Source organism: Mastomys coucha, unplaced genomic scaffold, assembly GCF_008632895.1.
Source record: "Mastomys coucha isolate ucsf_1 unplaced genomic scaffold, UCSF_Mcou_1 pScaffold11, whole genome shotgun sequence".
NCBI lineage: Eukaryota > Metazoa > Chordata > Mammalia > Rodentia > Muridae > Mastomys > Mastomys coucha.
The window spans coordinates 5,297,457-5,317,961 of record NW_022196893.1 but is presented as its reverse complement, the minus strand read 5'-3'; the positions used below and the strand labels follow the sequence as shown (position 1 = coordinate 5,317,961).

At 55.9% G+C, this 20,505-nt stretch overlaps 1 protein-coding gene across 8 annotated transcripts in view; it reads right to left on the bottom strand.

The window, feature by feature from the left end:
* The window catches only part of Adgrb1 (adhesion G protein-coupled receptor B1), a 71,160-nt gene extending 52,096 nt beyond the window's left edge, over positions 1-19,064 (bottom strand). For 7 of the 8 annotated variants that reach the window (XM_031345910.1, XM_031345933.1, XM_031345952.1 and 4 more), the window contains exons 1-2: positions 18,641-19,064; positions 5,406-6,419 (exon numbers count right to left, since the gene is read on the bottom strand). In XM_031345910.1, coding sequence (XP_031201770.1) covers positions 5,406-6,189 — 784 coding nt within the window. In that variant the 5' untranslated portion in view covers positions 6,190-6,419; positions 18,641-19,064. The remainder of the gene's footprint in view (positions 1-5,405; positions 6,420-18,640) is intronic. The other variant, XM_031345942.1, reaches the window with a different exon arrangement.
* Between the last annotated feature and the right edge of the window lie 1,441 nt (positions 19,065-20,505).

The window sequence follows — 20,505 nt, the reverse complement described above, 5'->3', positions numbered from 1 at the left end:
CAGCCCTCCACTGGGCGAATCCCCGATTCAGCCAGCTGCAAGCTGCCAGCAACTGTCAGGGTTGGTAGGGACCAGCACTCAGATCCTAGGGTAGATTGAGAGGCCAAGTCTACTGTCGGCTGTGTAGCACTGGCCTCCCTGATCCCCAATAGCCACACAGCCTCCTTTAGGCCTTAGGCAACTGACTCTACAAACAAGCACTGTCCCAACCCCAATTCTCAGGGGCAGGAAAACAAGGCACTAGACGAGCAAGCAAGCCACATCTGTAGGAAACTCTTGCTGCTGGGTGTTCCCTGTCCTGAGAGTATCTAAAGGCTCAAAACATTTAGTCTGTGCTGGAGACCTTAGACAAGTGGCCTCTGTCCTCAGTGACCAGCGTGGGTGGCAGAGGCTGCGGACCTTCCTCCCATCATTGTGGGAAGCTTGACCCAGGTTGAGGTCACAGGGACTTTTTGCCCCTGGCCAAGCAGGTGCAGTTCTGGCACAGAGCTGAGGCAGGTGACACAGAATGAGCTAGGGCACATGGGAATTTCCCTGTGAGTGGCGGTACTCACCACATTCAACATTTCCACAGGATCCTATCCTGTCCTTACCCTCCAGGAAAGTTCTCTGTAATGTGCACTTAAGCCTGCTTTCTATATTTTTCTAAAATGGGTGTGCGCATGCATGTACACACACAACACACAGAGAGCCAAGATGGCAACAGAATCTTCATTGTGGACCATGGTACCTCTCTAGTACCCTATCACCCCTACAAACTCCACTGCAGCCCAAAGCTCGCCTAGAGGCTCTTCCTAGGCCCAACCTCTACTTCTACACACTGCCTCACCTCCTCTTGGCTGTCTTGAGGGACTGAGATGCACAGAGTTTGGGGGATCCTTGGCTGCAGGCATAGTGAGAGGATCTGCTCCTAGTCTTTAGGAAGTCCAGGGCCCCCAGGCCAGTGTAGCATGTGCACACACCCTGACGTGGAGACTCAGCCCCATCTTCCAGCTAGGGCATCTGCACACAGACACATTTAGCAATGAGGACTCACTCGCATATATGCTGTAATACATACCCACAGCAACACTCACAGGGATACACTCACAAGAACATACATCCAAGGATACTCACAGGGAAACACAGGGACACAGTCATGGGAACACATAGGGAGGCCCAGAGACATACTCACAAGGACCCATGAAGACACAAAGGGACAAACTCACAGAGATATACAAAGGCTCATGGACCACACTCACAGCAGCATATGATGACACACAGAGACACACAAGAACACACAGAGGCACACTCACAGACTCCCAGAAACTCACAGCACACCCCCCCCCCCACAATCCTGCTTTTTCATTATCTTACACGTCATTTCTGCAATAATATTCTTTAATTAAAACATGAATATTTAAAGCAGCCCTTGAGAAAAATGATCCATCTCACCAGCGGCAGAGACATGAGAGAGATGGAGGAGGAAACAGAGAGATAGGGAGTTGGGGATGCTGCATGATAAGGGTTGGTGCCGGAGCCTGGCAGTCTTAGAAGACTAGACAGCAGGGACAGTTGCCCTAGCCTGGAATCCAACGTGTGGCACGGCCATGTGGCATTTGTGGGGAAGGGGGCAGGACTGATAATGGGCCACAGACTCAGTGGGATGCTGCCTCTCCATCTCAGCCTTACATTGTCTGACTTAGGAGGGGATCGGTACCCAAGCTTGCCTGCTCCAGAAGACGGTGAGGGCAATGGCCCTGGGCACAGAGCTCAGCAGTCAAGAGCAGGGCATCAGCTACACAACCTGACTCAGCATGAAGAGTTGCCTAACTTGCATCCTAAGCCACCGTCACCACCCGCTGAGACAGAGCTCAGTGCATAGCATGTCACCTGGTAGTCAGCTGTTACTCCATCCCTTATAAGCTATGTGACCTCCTACCTCTGGCCCGATTTCAGAAACATGTGCTAAGTGCCTCCTTTGGGCCTAAGCCTCCACACTAGGGAAGCACCAGTGAATGGGCATGTGCCCAGCATCTGTGGTGCTCACATATTAACACAGGTGGTGAGGAAGAGGCCCACTGGAGGAGCTGTACGGCATGGTCGAAAGTGACACTTGCCAGGGAAGGCAGAAAGGGAAAAGGTACTTCACTGGGCAGGACACACAAGACTACAGGGAAGAGCCTAGGGTGGGGGGAGCAACTGTGAAAAGGTGAACAGGGCAGGGACAGGGTCTGCTGGGCCTGACTCATGGCCATAGCAAAGGGAACTCACCTCTATGTGACACTTCTAGCCATTGCTGTCACTATTGGGCTCCTTCCCCTCCCACAGATAGGAAATGGCAGAGCCTGAATGCAGGATGCAGACACCTGATGTGAGCTAAGTGGTCAGACTACCCTACCCATAAGAACACACTCCATGCTTCATATGCTGGAGCCCAGCCTTTGTGTTCTCTCAATTAGCTTCCAAAAGACCAGCAGCCAAGCAAGTCAAACAGACGGAGCCCACCCTGGATACATATGCACACACTCACCATGCACACAGGAACCTACATGCTCAGTGCATGGCACACATATACCAGGCATATATACATACACCCACAGATACATATACAGTCACAATGCACTGCATGAACACCCATGTGTTCACACATGTACACATGCACTTTTTTTTTGCATATTACTAGGAGTCTACCTAACAATAAACAAGGGCATATGTAGGCTCACACAATGCTGGCATACATACATGAGAGTGTACACATATATGCAAGAGGCTGTAAACACAACAATCAAATCCATATACCCACTGGGTTTTCATGTGCCATACATGTGACCATGTGATTACATGAACACATATGTGCAAAATACACTTTACATATGTATACATATATGGGTGCAGCCACCATACACACATGAATAAATGTACATATGTGTACACAAACTGCACCATACGATACACACATGTATACTTCATGCATTATACATTCATGCACACACACCTCCCACTTGCCTCTGAGTACTACTTGCCAACATGGTCAGAATCCATCTACTGACCCGATCCTCAAACTACCCAAGCTCAACCTGTACACACCCCTGCCTCTGTCTGCCCCGGCTCCTAGGCCCCAGGAGTCAGCTCAGCAATAAACAAGAACACCAATCCTTGACCATCGGCTGCTTCACCCCACGCTTATCCTCACAGAGACAGAAGAAGGCATTCTCAGTCCCCCAGAGATGAGAACTGAGGGGCTAGCCTAGAAACATTGGTGAGCCAGGGTCAGACCCAAGACTCTGAAGTGGGGTTTCAAGGCCAATGTTTCAGCCTGGGCCTGTGTGCATTCACTGGGACCAGAGCTATGCTCACATACCCTATGACCTGTGTCACATATGTCTCAGCCTCAAGTTCTACTCTGCCCTCAGAGTCGTCCTTAAGCTGCATCTGCAGTCCTTTCTCTGTCCCACATGGATGTCTTCATTCCTGACGGGATGCTGGGGGCCAGGCTTGCTCTTGCTGCCTCTGCACTCACACCCTTTCATCCACAGTCCATCAGTTGCACCAAAAGCTCTCCTCCTCCTCCCTCCTCCTTCCCACTGCAAATGACCAGGCCAACACCAGCCACCTCCCCATCCAGGCTCCTTTGAGGAGCCCCGGTACATCACTCCTTTGCACTGAGCCCTCCCAGAGTCCTTCTGTTCTCAAGGTCATGTAAACACTCCACAGAGAAGCCTGGCCACTTCACAGCTCGAGCAGCAAGGCGCTCACATACTCATTCCTCGGGAAATAAATGCAGCTACACACTGCCTCTGGCCCCATAGCACACAAGCACCTCCATTTGGTGCCTCCCCCCCAGCATCTATCATGCCAGCCCTGGAGGCCTTGGCTGCTGGCAGCTGGGCCAAGGAGTTTGGAGCAACATCCAGCAGCTCCCTGGCACAGTAGCTGCCCCAATATACCACTGAGGACAGGCTCCTGCCCAGGGGGTATGACTCTGGCCTGAGCCAGAAGCAAATAAAATCAAGGTGGTATTGCAACCCTGAGAGGCGTTTGCAGATGTAGGAACCAAGGCTCATGGCAATTAAATGATAGGGAGTGGCAGAGTATGGTACATGGCCAGATCTGCTTGTGACAGCTGGCCGTGTCCTCTTGCATCTTCCTACCCCACCTTTCTAGTCTTCCAGGGAGTGAACACTCCATTCCTCCAGGGTTCCCCTTGGGTCCACTCCCGTTCCTGTCACACAATGAAACCTGCCTTTGTCAAGGTCACAATGACCTCCAGCCCAGCCAGCAGGAAGGCTGGTCCTTCACCCTTCTTCCCACCACAATGACGTGTTCAGAATTTCCTCTGAGGATCCTGGAGAGGTCAGCTCGGCCTTGGCCTCACAGAGATCCAGACCTGAGACCTGTCATAGGGTCTTGACTAGAAATGTTCTTGGGGTTGGAAACTTCTTTTGTAGCCTGTATGGCCTCATGGTTTCTGAAATGCTAAGGCTGTGGGGTGCCCTAAGGGCATCGGCATCCCACTCTAGGTCTCCTGGCCTCAAGTCCTCAGCCAGGCCTCGCCTTGGCCTTACACATCATCAGGGAATAGACTTGTCGTCCCCAACGTCCCCTTGATGTTAACTCAGCTCATGTGTCTCCAACTCAAATCTTGGACACTCCTACCTTTTCTTTCCTCCAGATCACACAGCAGGCAAGGCCAACCTCCTGTTATAGACTGATAGCTCCATGACCAGCCATCAACCCTACGCTTCCTCATCAGGCCTGGGCCCTGCCATCCTGAGGCCAGTGGCCTCAGATCTCCAGCCCGTGAGACCTCTCTAGCCTTGAGTAAAGACAATGGTTTCCTCGACACTGGGCTTCTGGGTGTTCCACCTGGGATGGCTACCTACTGTTGGGTGGTATGTCGTCTTCCTGTGGCCACTGGCCGAGGATGGCATTTTGTCCCTGCTCTCATTACTACACCTCAGTGGCAGCCGCTGTAGATATGCTACCCTGAGCCCCCAAACCTTACTTCCGGGCAACAGCCCTATGAATAAATACTCTGTCTATATGTGCTCCCATGTACCACCCTGGGGCAGCACTGACCTCTACTTTAGTCCCCAGACACCAGGTACTGTGTAGCCTAGGGATGCTTGAAAATGTCATTGTTGAAGATTAGTGTCCTCCCACTGTGGAAGATTTAAACTGAGGAAACTGGCTACTGATCCTCTCTTTCCTCATTCACTCACATGCCACACCCTATATGGGCTAGGCTTTCTATCCTGGGAACACAGAGCCGTTGGCGTTTTGAATTCTACACGTGGTCTCTCAACCTGGGGTGACAAAAGCGATGCTGGACAGACCCCAGCCTTGGGGACCGCACTCTCCCTCGTGCTCTCACTTCATCTGCTGCAGAACTAACTGTACGAGGTTCTCTGGATGCCACTCACCTGCTGAGCCGTGCCCACCCCGGTCCTGGGTCAGGCTGGTGAGGCAGTTCTCAGGACCACCAGTTACGCCGTCCCTCAAGCAGACGTCCCCACGGGGGACCAAGGGGCTGGAAGCAGGGTCTCCAGCATCTCCACCCAGGCAGGCGCAGGGAGTCTGCATGATGCCACAGGGGTGTGAGCTGCGGCTGCCGGCTAGACAGGCATCCAGCCAGCGACACAGCATCTGACAGGCAGCATGGCTGGGGTTGCGATTGCCCACCACCAGATACTCCACGGAGAAGTCGTCACCAGAGCCAGGGAACTCGCCCTGGGGACCAAGGTCACCGTCTTGAGGTGGCTGTTGACGTTGCATCTGTAGAAACTGTTTGCTGGCTTGCAGGAAGGCTAGGGGCGCAGAGGGATCGCAGAGCCTCAGGACTTCGTCAAAGCTCTCCACACCCAGGTAGGTGCGTGTGGACTCCAAGAAAGAGTCGAACTGGTAGGTACGAACTCGGCCAGGGCCGCTGCAGGGTGCAGGCGCCTTGGCCACCTTCATGTAGAGCGTGTAACGACGAGGGTCCGGGTTCCGAAGGGTCCAAGAGCAGCGTGAGGCGTTGGCTGGAAACACAGCTGCCGCTGAGAAGTAGCCGAAGAACTTGCCTTGCACCAACGTGGTGCACTGCTCTGTCCCAGGCCCTATGTCTGCCCCAGAGGCAGCACGTGCCCAGCGCCCCAGTAGCAATAGTAAGAGCAGGAGTGGAGCAAGGATCCAGATGGGGCCCGGGGCAGCAGCCTGGCCCCTCATCCTAGCTCGCGGGGCCGCTGGGGTTCCGCGGGCTGGGCAGGCAAGTGCAGGCCAGGCCTTGACATGCCAGGGTCCGGCAGCAGGCAGGGCCGTCCAGGGCAGTGAGCCAGAGGCAGGGGCTGGGCGAAAGCAAGGTGGGGGCAGGGCAGGGTTTCAGGAGACAGTGAGCGCAGAGATGATGATTCCTAAAGTCCAGGCTCCTGGTGTTTGCCTGTGGCTTCCAGTGGTACCTGAAAGAAAAATCATGGTCTGAGGGCTTAAAGAGGCAGAAACTTGGTAGGTCTAAGTGAGGCATGAGGCTTTGGACAGTATGGCACTCTCTTTGTCCACCTGCTCCTCTGTCTCCACCAGTGGTCCAACCTAAGGGACCTCCTCCCCTCCCTTCTCGAGTAATGAGGACAAGCTATGTTCGTTGGGCCTTTACTGCCATGCCTGGTTAATTATGGGCCCTGAATCGGCTCACACTCTCTGGGCCTCTAGGAGTAGAAGCCTGGCTCTCAGACCCTCTCTAGCATGCCTGGTTAATCATGGACCCTGCTTGGATTTGCTCACACTCTCTGGGCCCCAAGAGTTAGAGCCTGGCTCTCTCAGACCCTCTCTTGACCTTCACTTCCAGCTCAGTGGCCTTTCTCCTTCCTGAAAAATCAGTCAATCATACAGGCAGGGAAGCAGGCAGGAGGGAAGAGGAGAGAGGTGGCCATGGCATTCCCAGGGCTCCCGACAGACCTCATACCTTTCCATAAACCTGGACAGGGTACTGACTGCCATCAAAGGATGTAGGATGCAGCCCTGGAGGTGAAAGGCTTCAGAAGTCGTGTTGCTATGACAGCACTCACTACCTGTTTCCCATCCATGGCCATCCCTGCCCGGTGCACCACAGCTGGGGATTCCCTTCCTCACTCTCCTATCTGCCTCTTGCGTCCTCACCTCACCTTTAGCTCTGTGTGGCTACACAGTTACCCCATATTTCATGATGAGGAGCTGTCGCCCAGAGAATATGTGGCCTCCGCAAGGTCATAGGAAGTGGGTAAGAAAACACAACCCAAACCCTAGGCTGACCATGAGCTAGTGTCTCTGGGGAAGACCTCCCATCCACAGGACTGGCACCATGAGCTAGTGTCTCTGGGGAAGACCTTCCATCCACAGGACTGGCACCACGAGGTGATTTCCTCGTGTACCCTGGAGGGTAAGAGACTTGAGTGCTAGTCTGGGCTCAGCATGAGCACACCACCCAGCTCAGACCTGTCTTGTTAGAGGCATCAGTTTCCCCACTGTCCCTCCACAGCTGAAAAGGAAGAAGGGAGGTCCTTGCCAGGCTCCTCCTTCCTTGCCCTCTAAGCCTCTGGGTGCAGATTCATTGGCTCTGCTGACTCTGTGTAGGTAACGGCCTGCCCCACCCCAGGGGCTCCCCGTGTCCTGCAGCCTGGGCCCAACTGACCAGCAATTCAAGATCAGTCTCAGTCACAGCTCTGCATTCCACCCTGGCGTCCTTCCTGGACTGCCTCCTGAGCAGGCAGCAGCCTCCAGGTTCAGCCCCAACCTGGGTGGAGGTTTCTGAGGTGATGGAAGCCAGAATGCTTGAGGCTGGACAGTCTTCACAGAGCCTCTGTTTGCGCCTTTATAGAATGGGGAGGATCCCAACTATCCCTCAGAAGGAGGGTCAAAACACACACACACACACACACACACACACACACACACACTCCAGCCCTATCATAGTCTTTAAAAAGTCCAAACCTGCATTGCCAACTTATACCCATGGCAACCCCATGCACCCTGGGAAGCCCTCTCCACGTCTCCTATCTTTCCTTCTGCCAGCTCTGAGGTAAACACCTTTAGGGGTGACCCTTGATGTGACTTCACAGAGCCTCCCTGACCACCCTTCCTATTATGGAACCAGAGAAGCCATGGCCTGAGTCCTACAGTCTGCCCTTCTGTTGTTCCTGATACTAGTCCCTCAGCAGAGCCCTGCCCAGGGGTGTGCACTCCCACTATGAAAAGCAGAGAACAGTGCCAGCTGGGCCCAGGGTAATGTTGGTAAGGTCTGTAGGAAACATTTAGCCAAGCTTGGTACAACTGCCCATGCTATCACGATTCTACCCCAGGCAAGCCAACCTCACTGCCTCACTCATGGTACCCAGAAAGCCCAGGCCATCCTGTGATGGCCGTGATCTCCAAATCTACTGCCTTTTACCAAGGGGCCTACATAGCTTGAAAGGACCACTGGTTCCTGGGCTCTCTTCTCACAGGAGGGCACTGGCTCTGGAGCCCCCACTGCTAGATCTGAGGTCTGATACAATCACTTGCCTCTAGGCCTCTAGTATTCCATTTGGAAAAAGGGCATGGCCTTGGATATATGCTGAGCTCTCAACCTACCCAGGCAGTGTGAGGGTATCAGTGGTGTCCATAGAGCCCAGGGACACTGGCTTCCAAGGGTCAGCTTGGTGAGAAACACAGGCAAGCTTATCTGAGTTTTTGGAATAACAGTGCATGGTGTGTGTTGCTCTATGCCAACATTCTGTTGTTGCTGCAGAGAACCTAAGGGATCCACTTCACAGATGGACAATAAGGTCCAGAGGAGATCCTTGCCTTGCCCTTACTTGCCACCATCTCAGGACCCCAGGGCACTAGCTTAGCACTGGCCCTTCCAGTGTCCCTGCTGGCCAGATTCTTGTCATCGGTCAGCTCCTGTAAGATGGCCAATTACTCCTTGAGGACTGGCCAAGGACATAGGTTCCCAGTATCTGTTCCAGGGACAGGAGGTGGCAGTGGAGGCCAGTGGCAGTACAGCCACAGAGCTATATCTTAAATGAGCCACCAGACATCCAAGGGCTCACTTGCAGGCTGGGGACCAGAAGACGATACAGGGGAGGCAGGAAGCAGGGCCTAAAGTCAGAGACGGTTAAGGTAAGGGAAATTAAGGATGTAAGAGGTCACAGTGAGAGAGATGGAAAAAGAGGCAGGTGAGAGCAATGTCCAATGTCCTCTCAGGCTCCCTTACCCTTGGAAAGCACCAAAAGCCATCAACAAATACCACCTATGGAGTCCTTAAACGGGGTTCCTAAAAGTCCTGTGGGGGGGCATCAAGGGAGGGAGGTGCTGAGGCTCCTGCCTCTTCTGGAGGCATTCTCCGGAAAGCAGTGGTTTTCAACCTTCCTAATGCTGCGACCCTTTAGTACGGTTCCTCATGTTGTAGTGACCGCCAGCCATAAAATTATTTCATTTTGACTTCATAATTTTGCTACCGTTATGGATTGTCATGTAAATATTGGATATTCAGGGCATCTCTATGCAACCTCTCCCAATGGGCTCAAGACCCACAGGTTAAGAACTGCTGCTCTGAAGCATCTCAGACTTGAGCTTGTTTCACTCTCAGCCTTGGAAAAGTCACAGCTGGCCCAAGGGCATCACAGCCAACACCAGAGAGCGCCATAGCAGGACCTGGCTGTACTCTGTTGCTAGGTAGGTATGGGAAGAATGCCAGCATACTGGGCCCCTGCCTACACTCCAGGCTGTCCCCAGTGGCCTCTGCACCCACCTGCCTGGCTCCTCCTACAAGCCCTCTCTCATTCCTCTCAGCCCAAGCATACAGAGACCTCTGCATGGGACTTAACAGAGATTGGCTCCCCGCCGGCAGGGGTCAAGCTCAACCTAGGCTGGCATCCTGGTGGGCAGAGCCCAAGTGGGGTTCTGAGAGTAAGTTGTAGTTCAGGCCTCATCTGATCTTCATTTAGAGTCTTCTGCAGCTTCAGGGGACACAATGGCAGAGAGAGAAGGGGGAGGGGAAAGACCTTTCTCAGCAGGGACGGGAGGGTCACAGGCAGTGGAAGTGAAGGCAGCTGGTGGCCCTCACTGAGATGGGGAGATGGAGCAGTCATGTGCCTTTTGTGTGACTGCATTTACATGTGTCTGTGCGAGCCTTGTCTACACACGTGTGTGTGTGTGTGTATATATAAACACGGACGAAGTGTGTTTATGCAATGTGCTGAGGAACCTGACGCACTGGGCTGTGCCATCCAGAGGAAGCTGAGCCAGTCACTCTGGGAACGTTGGAATCACCTGGGCAGCAAGTTTCAGAAAACCTTGGTGGCCAGGAACTAGTCTAAGAGGGCAGCTGAGTCCTATGCTTGCCCCCAGGAAGGGGCCCTGCAGCCCCTCTAGCATGCACACAGATCCTCTGCCTATGTAGCCTGTGTCCCTTCCCTCTGCCACAGCTAGTCCACAGGCTGTTCCTTGAGAGGGCACCTGGGTTCCCCAGGGCTGCACCAGGCTCCCTATGTTCCACGCCTCCTAAGGCCGTGCTTTGTACTTCCCGGGTGAATGCCTGGCAGCTCTTGCCGGAGCTCAACAGCCTCATTCCCCAGAGATGTTCCAAGCATCTGTCAGAAACCCTGAATGGAGCTGCAGCCTGGCCTGTCGTGGCCACCCCACATAATTTTAGAGCCTATAAGGTTCAAGACAGGCTAGAGATGGTTCTGTGTCTCCTATCCCAAGTGTTAAGGGATCCTCAGGTTAAATGTTCCCAACTTACTGTCACTAGCTCTCTCTCTCTCTCTCTCTCTCTCTCTCTCTCTCTCTCTCTCTCTCTCTCTCTCTCTCTCTCTCTCTCTCTCTCTCTCTCTCTCTCTCGGAAAAGGTCAGACTACCTTGGCCTCCCAAACCGAAGGCCACCTTTCTGGTAGAGAGTACCCATCTCCAGGTCTGAGTGACACTGGGCAGTATGTATGCCTTCTATCCACTCTGGTTCCCAGAAGAAGAGTCCAATTTGTACCAGTCTCCTCTTTCTCCCAACCTTTCCCAAGGCCCAACTGTTCTTTCAGGAAGCTCTTCCTACTGTCTAGCCATCACTGTTCTGCAGAGAAGGCTGGCCACAGAACAAGACATCTTCTACAGCACCCCCAGAAGCCTCAGGGGGTAGGAGGAGGGTGTCAATGGGGAGGTCGCATTGAAGGAATTCATAGACATCTCAGCAGGTGAAGTGAAAAGCAGGAATCAGGAAAGGAGAAAGGGGAAGTGGTGACTTGGCTCCCTGAGCGCCACCTGCAGGCAAGAATAAGCATAGCACCTCATGACCCTAGATTTAAGTCTTTGCTGGGTGGGTGGGAGCGGCTAACTGCTCTAGGCTATATCCAAAGACCAGAGATTTCCACCTTGATCCACCCCAGACTAAGAAGCAACCAGTCCAGTACAAACAACACACACATGCACGCACGCGCACACACACACACACACACACATATACACACAGCAATCAGGCCCAGTAACAGTAACTTGGTCTCCACATCATGTTCCAGAGTTATGGATGGGATGCTGTCAGAGATCCTTCTCCAGCCTCAGTGTGTCCATCTCTTCTCAAGGCCCTGCACTAGCCCATATCAACAGATCAAACAGGGGTCTGGGCCTGGTGTTCCCTCCCTGCCCCGGGCTGCCAATGGCATCCTAGACACCAGCCACAAAAGCCACTCTGTAATCCTGCTACATCTAAACAGTGCCCGCCTGTGTACTAGATGAGGCTGCAATGGGGGAGGGGCCGGCGCCCTGGGCACCGAGGACTGCCCAGGAGACGAGGAAGACCGGGGGTGTCCTTCTCTCTCACAATGCTTTCTCTACCCCAGCTCCAATGGGTCTCCCAAGCCTCAGTCACCAGTTGCAGAGGTGGCCCTGCCTAAGGGGCCCTAGTGGGGCCTCTGGTGTAGGCTCCAGGCAATCTGTGTGAAGCCCTCAGGACACAGGGTCAGAGGGATCCAAGAATCTGTGAAAGGCCTTCCAGAAGGTACAAAAACAAAGAGGGGGAGTATCTGCGTGGTGTGCTCCCCAGCCATGGCCTCAGGCCTACCTGCCTGGTGCAGCCTGGGCCAGCAAGGCCCCTTGAAGCTCCACACATAACAGAGAGGTGGGGTGATCCATACCTCAGTCCCACAAGAGACATGGGATAGAAGGCCCTGAAATAGAGCCACAAAGGGGATGGGGCTGGAAACCAAGCTGAACTGCTGGGAGGAAAGATCACATAGAACATGGGGCTACTCTGGCAGTATCTAAAGGTGCTCTGCCTGTGCCCAGCTCTTTTCTAGGCCAGTGCATAATCTGCCTTGGCTTAGACCCCCTAGAGAGGGCAGCACAACAGTCACCTCCAACACAGGGAAGCCGAGGATTAGTTCCAGGTCCCTTGAGAAGACAAAGGCTATCATCTCTTATTACCCCACTGCCCATTGCACCTTGACCCCTGTGTTATTGCCCTCCTTCTTGGGTCATATCCATCACCCCAACCCACCTGGCACTAAAGGCACTCCATATGCCCCACTCTCTTGGCCTGTGCCCATACCATGCCTCCTTCCTGATGTTCAGGCCCAAGAAATCAGGGCAGGTCTGAGGTCATGGCGGACAAGCAGGGCTCCTCCTGGCAGACAGAGCTCAGGAGGAAAAAGGGGAGGAAAAAGGGAAGGATATTCCTAAGCCAGGACCTTTGGCAAGTCTTTTAGTGGCCACTCCTCTCTAGCTGCAATAGGACGCATCGTAAGCCAGTGCTCAGACGGGGATATAACGGGAGGCTGTGGCCTGGAGAGCAATCCCCACCCCAGCCACTACCCATGGCAACTAGGAGCACCTTGCTTGGGAGGGCAAGGCTGAGGGAGACACGGCATGTTCTGCAGGTGGCCGGTTAAGCACTGAGGGTCTAGGATGTGTATGCCTGTTCTGACCACTTTTGTGGAGCTGGCTTTCAGCTAGGACATTGAAGGACATATGGAATGACAGAAAGATAGAAGGACCCCCAAGGTATGGCCTTGGAATTCCCCAGGTTATGTGAGGGCAGCCTGGACTCTTGTGGCTGACCTTGATAAGCTTAGATGTGGGGATACTGAGGGAAGTGTACAAAGTTCCAGGACTAGCCACTGACATCTACGCGCAGACTTTTCACGCCCTTGAACCCATAGAAGGCCAGAAGTCACTGAATGGAAACCTAGGTATGCTTGTTGGCACTGTGACTTTAGACAAGCGACCGTTCTGCCATGGCAGGTGGATGGGGTGGAGGGGTTGGTCAAAGTGAGATTGCTAGAGAATGGGCAAACAGAGTGTCCAAAGTAGGAGTAGAAGATCAGGCATGGTGCACAGGTGTCATTAGTGTTTCAAAATCTGAGTGGAAACGAATAAGGCTTCAGTGCTGGGGAGATGGCCCCCTGAGCCTGTGTCCTGCCTGTCTCCTACATGCTCCTGATGCTTAGCTTGAGACCCAACCCCCATGCGGCTCAGGTTACCATGCTGATGGCTCTGGCAGCATCATCCTGTGACCATAGCACATTGACCCCCAGAGCACACAGCCTTGCCCCAGCATGTCACAGACTGGGTTCCTTGCACCTGCCCAGGGGTCAGTCTCTCATGTACTGTTCAGTTTACTGCGTTTGCACACTTGTACTTACACACAATGCTGTGTGCCTACCATGTGTGTGGTAGCACATGCACAATACCACATGTACACTGCACACACAATACTCTCACACAAGCAGGCTCACATACTTGTAACTCAGAGAGCAAGCGTATGCTGTCTACACAAATATATATCCATCCATCCTCATATATACTCTAGGTACACCCTCACACTCAGAACTGGGGACTCATACCCTACCTAATGCATAGGCAGTCACGTTTTTGAAGATCAGCCTTCAACTGCTGATCTTCTGAAACCACTGGTCTTTCCAGGGATAAGGGACATGCTGACTCAGCCAGGTGGATTCTAGGGAACTGAGAGGCAGGGTTGGGCCGAACAAAGAGCCTAGGCAGAGGATGGCTTCAAGAAAAAGCAGCTACAGTGCAAGGATGGGGGCACCCAAAGCACTCTTGACCTAGCATGGACCCACAGACCTCCTGGGAGTGGGAAAATAGGTGGTAGACAAGTTGGGGACCTCAAAGAGTTCTGAAGGAGGGGTGATGGTATAGGATAATGAGGGGCACTTGTACATGGGCATGAGATGGTAGGGCTGATGGGTGGGGTGAGAAGAACCTCAGAGACCGATAAGATGCCAGCTGACGACACTGGTAAGGAGGGAGGGAAGGGTGCAAGGGCGTGAGTATGTATATGGGCTGTAGAGTGGAGATCGCCACAGCCTGACTGGCAGAGGGTGCAGGAGTCCAGAGGCCTGCTCTTCCCCAGACTGGATAATGTTGGAGCAAGTCACATGGACCGTCCCAATGACCAGCACATCCCCTGAAGCCTGGAGCACATTCCCGCACCCCACTGTGTACGTACGTACGTGGACACACATGGGCACATGTGACATATATGTTCCACTTGCCATGTGCTTACACTGACATGAGTCCCAGTGAGCCCACAGTAGGTACAGGGCTTGGGCAGTGATATGGGAGCCCTTTGTGTGTCTCTCTGTGGGATAGTTCTATGTCGGTTGTACACTGGCACATGGGATACCTTGGGTCATATCGGCCTGGGTACTCTCCTGTGTGACAAAGTTCCCTATACCTTCTGTGCCATGCAGCCAGGGGTATGGCAGCTCCATACAACAGAGCATGCATTTTGTCTCTTGATTGGTGTCCTTGAGACCTATTCCCCAAAGGGTTATCCACCCCCTCTTTGCTAAGTCTATCAGCCCAAGTGACCAATCCTGCCTATGGCCCTCAGATGCCTCCTGGCTTCCAGAGTTCAAGCCAAAGCCCTTAGGGTTCTTGGGTTCTGTCTGTCCCTCACCTTCCTGTCCAGTTTCTGACTAGTTCTCATACCTGCATTCTTTCTCCCAGGGCCTTTGGACTGCTATTCTTCAACTGTCTTACCCCTGTTTCAAGGCCTCTTTAGTCTTGGCCCTTTTAGGACTCTCCTAGTGGAGCTACACTTTTGGGCTACCTCAACAACCCCTGGGAGATGTCAGGCCCCTGTCCTATATTCTCATTAACCCAAGCATTTAGGGTATGTATGTGTGTGGGGGTGGGTGGGTGGAGGACTTTGCCCAACTCTATACTTTCAGCATGTATGTAAAATGGGCACCCCCAGTGTTTGCTGTGCAACACTTCCTCTGTGTGTATGTGGGCTGTGCACTGGGTCCTACTGGCTCCGTGTTTACCCCGAATTCACAGGTGCAGCTGCACCCCAGGCAGCACAAAGGCCATGCGAGTGAACTTTCCAGCATGTGTGTGGGGGGTTGTTACAGAACCGTTCAGGTTTTAGAACCCCCTCAGGTTTACAGAACCCTCTCCTTACTTAGGGAGGGAGGGTGCTGGAGTCTTATCCATGAGTGGTCGTACAATGCATACATGTGGAAGGCTGCACGCTTGCACACATATGTTTAGAGCCTGCAGACTGTTCCATAAGCACGTGCATCCACTGGCACGTATATACACGTGCCCACAAACACACAAGTCACGCTTGTGCGTTGCACACCTAGGCAAGGTGAGTTTGGGAGAGTGATGCAGGCTCGGTCTGAGACATCAGATGCGTCACTGGCACTGGCAGCAGCAGGAGCCAAGGGACAAGAGAGGGTGGCTAGGGGTTGCCCAAGATGGGGCCTGGGGCGCGGGTCCGCAGCGGAGGAGACGGAAGGGGCGGGCAGGGCCGGCGCGGCGCGGCGCGGCGCAGCGCAGCTCGGGCGCCCTCTCTTGGTTGTCCGCAGCAGCGCGCCGGGCCCTCCCGCCCTCCACCACCGCAGCCCGGCGCCGGTCGCTTGGGCCTGGAGCCCGCGGCATCCCCTGGGGACTGACTCCGCGTCCCCAGACCCGCTCCGGGAGGCAGAACTGGGCCAGGCGAGCAGCCAGAGACCAGGGCGCCATGGGAAGCTGCCCAGGCCCCTGCCGCTTGCCGGGCCCTGCCTGGGGCCCGCTGCTCCCTGGCCTAACCGCTGTGTCCGCAGGCGCAGAGCCGCCTCGGAACCCAGCCGGCCTGGACGCCGCAGACCCAGCACATTGCGGAGCCGGAACGCCGGATCTCCAGATGAGCGCGAGGGGGTCGGGCTGCAAACGTTCCAAGAACAGAAAGCGCGTCCCCATTTCGCGGTCTGAGCTACCGAGGCCCAAGAGCCTATGAGCAAAGGAAGGGTCTCGGAGGGTTCAGCAAGTTGGGGGCGGCCCCTCCATGGCTCAAGGTCCATAGGAGTGCGGTACGAAGCCGAAGGCGACAAAATCGCCTCCTCTCCGCCCCCGCGCGGGATCGAGGCAGGGACAAGCGTCCTTCTCTCCCGATCCGAGGCAGCAAACTCCCTGGTCGCGCTCCCAGCACATCGCGCGTCCGCGGGCCCTGGCACATCCCTTGGCCTTGGGGGCTTTGCTCAGGCCTCCAGGGCTATGGAGCTACCCCGCCGGTTTCCAGTACCCCGATTGAGGCGCAACAAGTCTGAAGGCAGTGCCGAACAGCTGCGATCAAGGGGAGAGGGAGGGCGTAGGGCCCCGTGCCCGGCGCGAGGTGCTCCGGGATCTCCGAACTCGCGCCATGTCCACCTCTCGGGACCGGGAGCAGGCAGGCAGGCTCGCGGGACTGACTCGGCGGGCAACCCACACCCCCTTCCAAGGCCCCAAATCTGCGCGCGCGGGGACGCGCCCAGGAGCCCCTGCCCCCCTCCTTCGCCTGCTTGACCTTGCTTGGGTACTCAAAGCCAGACCCTACGGCACCCCGGCGGCGTCCGAGAGCAGAGTTTTGAGGCCACCCGCGGTCAAGAAAGGAGCAGCTACCTCCTCGACCTCCCTTGCTGCTGCGGCTGCTGCAAGGGTCTCAGAGAAATGGAAGGCTTGAAGGTTCTGGGAGATGTTACATTCGCTTTCTCCGATCCCAAATTATGGGATACCGCCTCTCAGATAAAGAAAAGGGACCCCAGCCTCTCTCCCCCACGCCTCCGCCTGCTGTTTGTGTCCCTGCAGTAGCTCCCACGAGGGGCGTATGTTTATAGCTACAGAGCACAGAGGGTCTCCTTGGGCCCCTAGGGTGCAGACGCGCAGACCTCCCAACCCCCTCCCCAACACGTATGCCGAGCGGTTCCTCTGGGGCGGGAGTGCGCGCCCCGTGCCCACCCACGCGTCTTCATGCCTTTCAACTCCCTCTGAGTTGCAGCTAAGGAATCTGCGCCCCAGACCCAGGGGAGAGGAACGTACTGGGGACTTCAGGGAGGGAAGGGGCGCGGAAGGAGTGGATTAGGGCTGGGCTAGTCTTAGCCCAGTCCGCGCGCTCCGAGAAACTTGGAAGCCCAAAATAAAAGTGGAAAGGGTAAGGGTGCCCAACAGGCCCGAGAGGGTGCCAGGCTGGTGCAGCCCTCTGGGTTGCCTGGGAGTGACCAAGCAGGAGCCACCTCGGCCAGGCGGAGGGACCCAAGCACAGAGCCGCAGCCTCCGACCAACCCTCAAGCCACCTAGCTTCGCTGAGATTCTCTATTCAGCCGTCTACCTCCCCCGGGCCAGGGCTAATTTCTGTTCTGCTTAGGCTGCGCAGAGGACCAGAGCAAAGGGCTCCCGGCCGGATCCCGAGCCCTCAGAATTTCAGGAGGGGGCGGGAGCCATGCTCATTCCTAGAGGCAGCCGCACGCAGGCAGCTCCGAAAGAGCGCAGCGGCAGCGGAGGCTGGTGGCCTCTGCCCACTGGAGAAACACAACCGGGAGTGCTCGGTGCCCAGCCCCGCTGCTTTGGTCGGAGAGGGCAGCGGGCCGACCTAAAGTTCAGGGCAGACTATCTGCGCCGCCTGTCCAACCCAACAGAAAAGAACACCGGGAAGGAACGAGCTAGGGCGTATGCGCGTGTCAGTTGTGATGGTGGGGGCGCGAGGACAGCCCTTTTTCCGAATTTGGAGATAAGCCTCCGGGGGTCTCCTCTGCCATTGTCGGGTCTGTAGGTGAGAGCTGTGACGGGAAGTCTGGGGGCTTTTCTGCCCGCCTCCAGCTCTGTGCTGAGGGGTGGGGGTGAGATGCAGACAGGCCCTATAATATATGTAACGGGCTCTGGGTAAGATCAGGGAATGGGGGACACATCGGGTTGTCTCTCGCGAGCCTCCCTGGGCCAGCATAGGGAGCCAGGTGGGGCTCCCTCAGACCCCTGCTAGCATCTCTGTGTCAGAACATCACGGGAACGCCTTCCCTAGTGCGCCCTGGGTCTGTGGGGGTGATAGAGCAGGGGGTTCTTCTCAGGCTCAGCCTGCCAGGTTGGCCCGGCTCTGCATGGTAAGGATGAGGGGGAGGTGAGGAGCACCAAGAAGCCTCTCCCACGTCCAGGGCGCCCCCTCCTCAGCCCGCCCAATGCGGGAGCGCAGGGACCTGCCAGATTCCATTGCCGCCGCTGGAAGAGGAAGGGGGCTGGGGGAATGGGGCTTGGGGGGGGGCGGCTGTTCAAACTCCCGAGCTCCAAGCCTAATCCTGAGAGCTGCGAAGCCCCAAACGGCGAAGTTGGGAAGTCCGGGAGGCCACCCCTTCTCCGACCCCCGCCCAGCGCGAGACGCCCCCTTTCGCCGCACCCCCACCCCCTTCGGAGCCTTTCTTACCTTCCCCAGCAGCAGAGGCCCCACGGGCGAGCAAGGACTTGATCCAGCGACTTGCAAAGCCCCCGGAGCGCACCGCGTCGCCAGCGGCCGATCCGCGCGCCCGATCCGAGCTGGGGCTACTGTCGCTGCCGCCCCCGACTCGCTTTGGGCCCCGCCGAGACGTTCCCAAGAGCGCACCCGCGGGCGCTCTCAGGCTCCTCCCCACCCCCTGCCTGGCGGAGCCCCCCGAGCGCCAGAAGGGTCCGGATGCCCTGGCTGCGGGCTGTGCTGGGCGCGCGGGCCCGGAGACCGGCCAGGACGTGGCGCGGACGCCTGTGCCGCCGGCTCGCCGGCTCAGCTCGCTCTGCCAGGGCCGCCGCCAACGCCGCGCCCGCCGCCGCCGCCGCCACCACCGCCTGCGCCCGCCGCTCCCTCTCCGGCCGCGCCGCCGCTCCGGTCCTCTCGCCTGCCCGGCTCTTCTCGCCTTTTTTCCCTTCCTGAGGAGGGGGGGCGGGAGCGAAGCGGAGCCGGGGGCGGGGCGGCGCGGGCAGAAGGAGGAGGAGGCCGAGGACGCGGAGAAGGAGGAGGAAAGAGGCAAGCTGCTCCCCCGCCCGGCTGCCGGCGCTCCCCAATCTCTCGCTCTCTGAAACTGGATCCCGAATCGGGAGCCAGAGACTGCATTACGGATTACATCAGGCTTTATAGAGCTTCCAGATCACACATTAGAGGGGGAGCGCGAGCGGGGGGCGGGTTGGGGGGAGGGGAGCGGGATCACGGCGAAGGGGTGCGACGCTCAGGCGCGCGCACCTAAGACAGTCGACTCCTGCCCCACGCAGCAGGAAAGCCAAGAGTTGGGACTGTGCTCTCCTCCAGGAGCAGGGGAGTGGCTGCATCTGGGTGACAAGTGGTGGACCAACAAACGAATGGATGGAGAAGAGGAGTTAAGGGCTGTGTACAGACCTATAGGTGTGTGGGTGGCAGAGGCAGGTGAATGTAGGTAGAGGCTGTCGGGAGGGTAGATGGATGGACGGATAGCCATCAGGGTCAGGGTCGGTGGAATTGCAGAAGCGGGTGAGGGTGAGCAGGACTGGGAGAAAGTGGATTTGGTGGGTGGCACTATGGGGAGGGCTACATAGATGGGTGGGCCATACAGATGGGAGGATGATGCATGCATAGGTGGATGAGTGGGTGGGTGGGTTGGATGAGTGATGGGTAAAGAGATGGAGTCAGGGGCAGGGACTGGGGCCCTTCCAGGGAGAGCAGGGGTGGGGCACTGAACCACTTAAGTTGGGTCTGACCGATCTAGACTGCCGGTCCTGTGATACTGAGGGGAGGGAAGCCTGCCAGGGACAAAGTCAAAAGGGGGTGGGTTTTAAAGTGTCCCTGCGTGCCAGTTTCCATCCATGGGTGGAGATAGGCCTCCTCAGTTGCTCTGTCTTCCATCATAAGATCCCTGGTTCCCCCTTTGTTAGGGGACCCAAGGGGTCCTTCTCTCTATCAGGCATGTTCATCCATACATCCCAGGGCAGCAATGAGTGGGACCCAACACATGTGTAGGCCACAATGCCATGTTCCAATGTCAAAAGGTTGGACACTCCTGGGTCTAGACTGACAACAAGAGCCGTGGATCCCTGCCCTCAGGAAAGTTGCCTTGTGCCCTTCTCCACCAGGATGCTTCTGCATCAGACTCCTTGCTCCTGTTTCACAGCTTGTGATCCGCCCTGAATTCAAGACCTTTTGTACAGAGTCCACTACTGTACACACTTGAGCAGACCTCTGGTACTATTGCTACCGGAGAACACATCTGGTCCAGATGTTTGCATCTCTCCTCAGGGTTATTGTCAACAGCAATACAAACTCACAGCCACTGTCAGTACTCTCCCTGC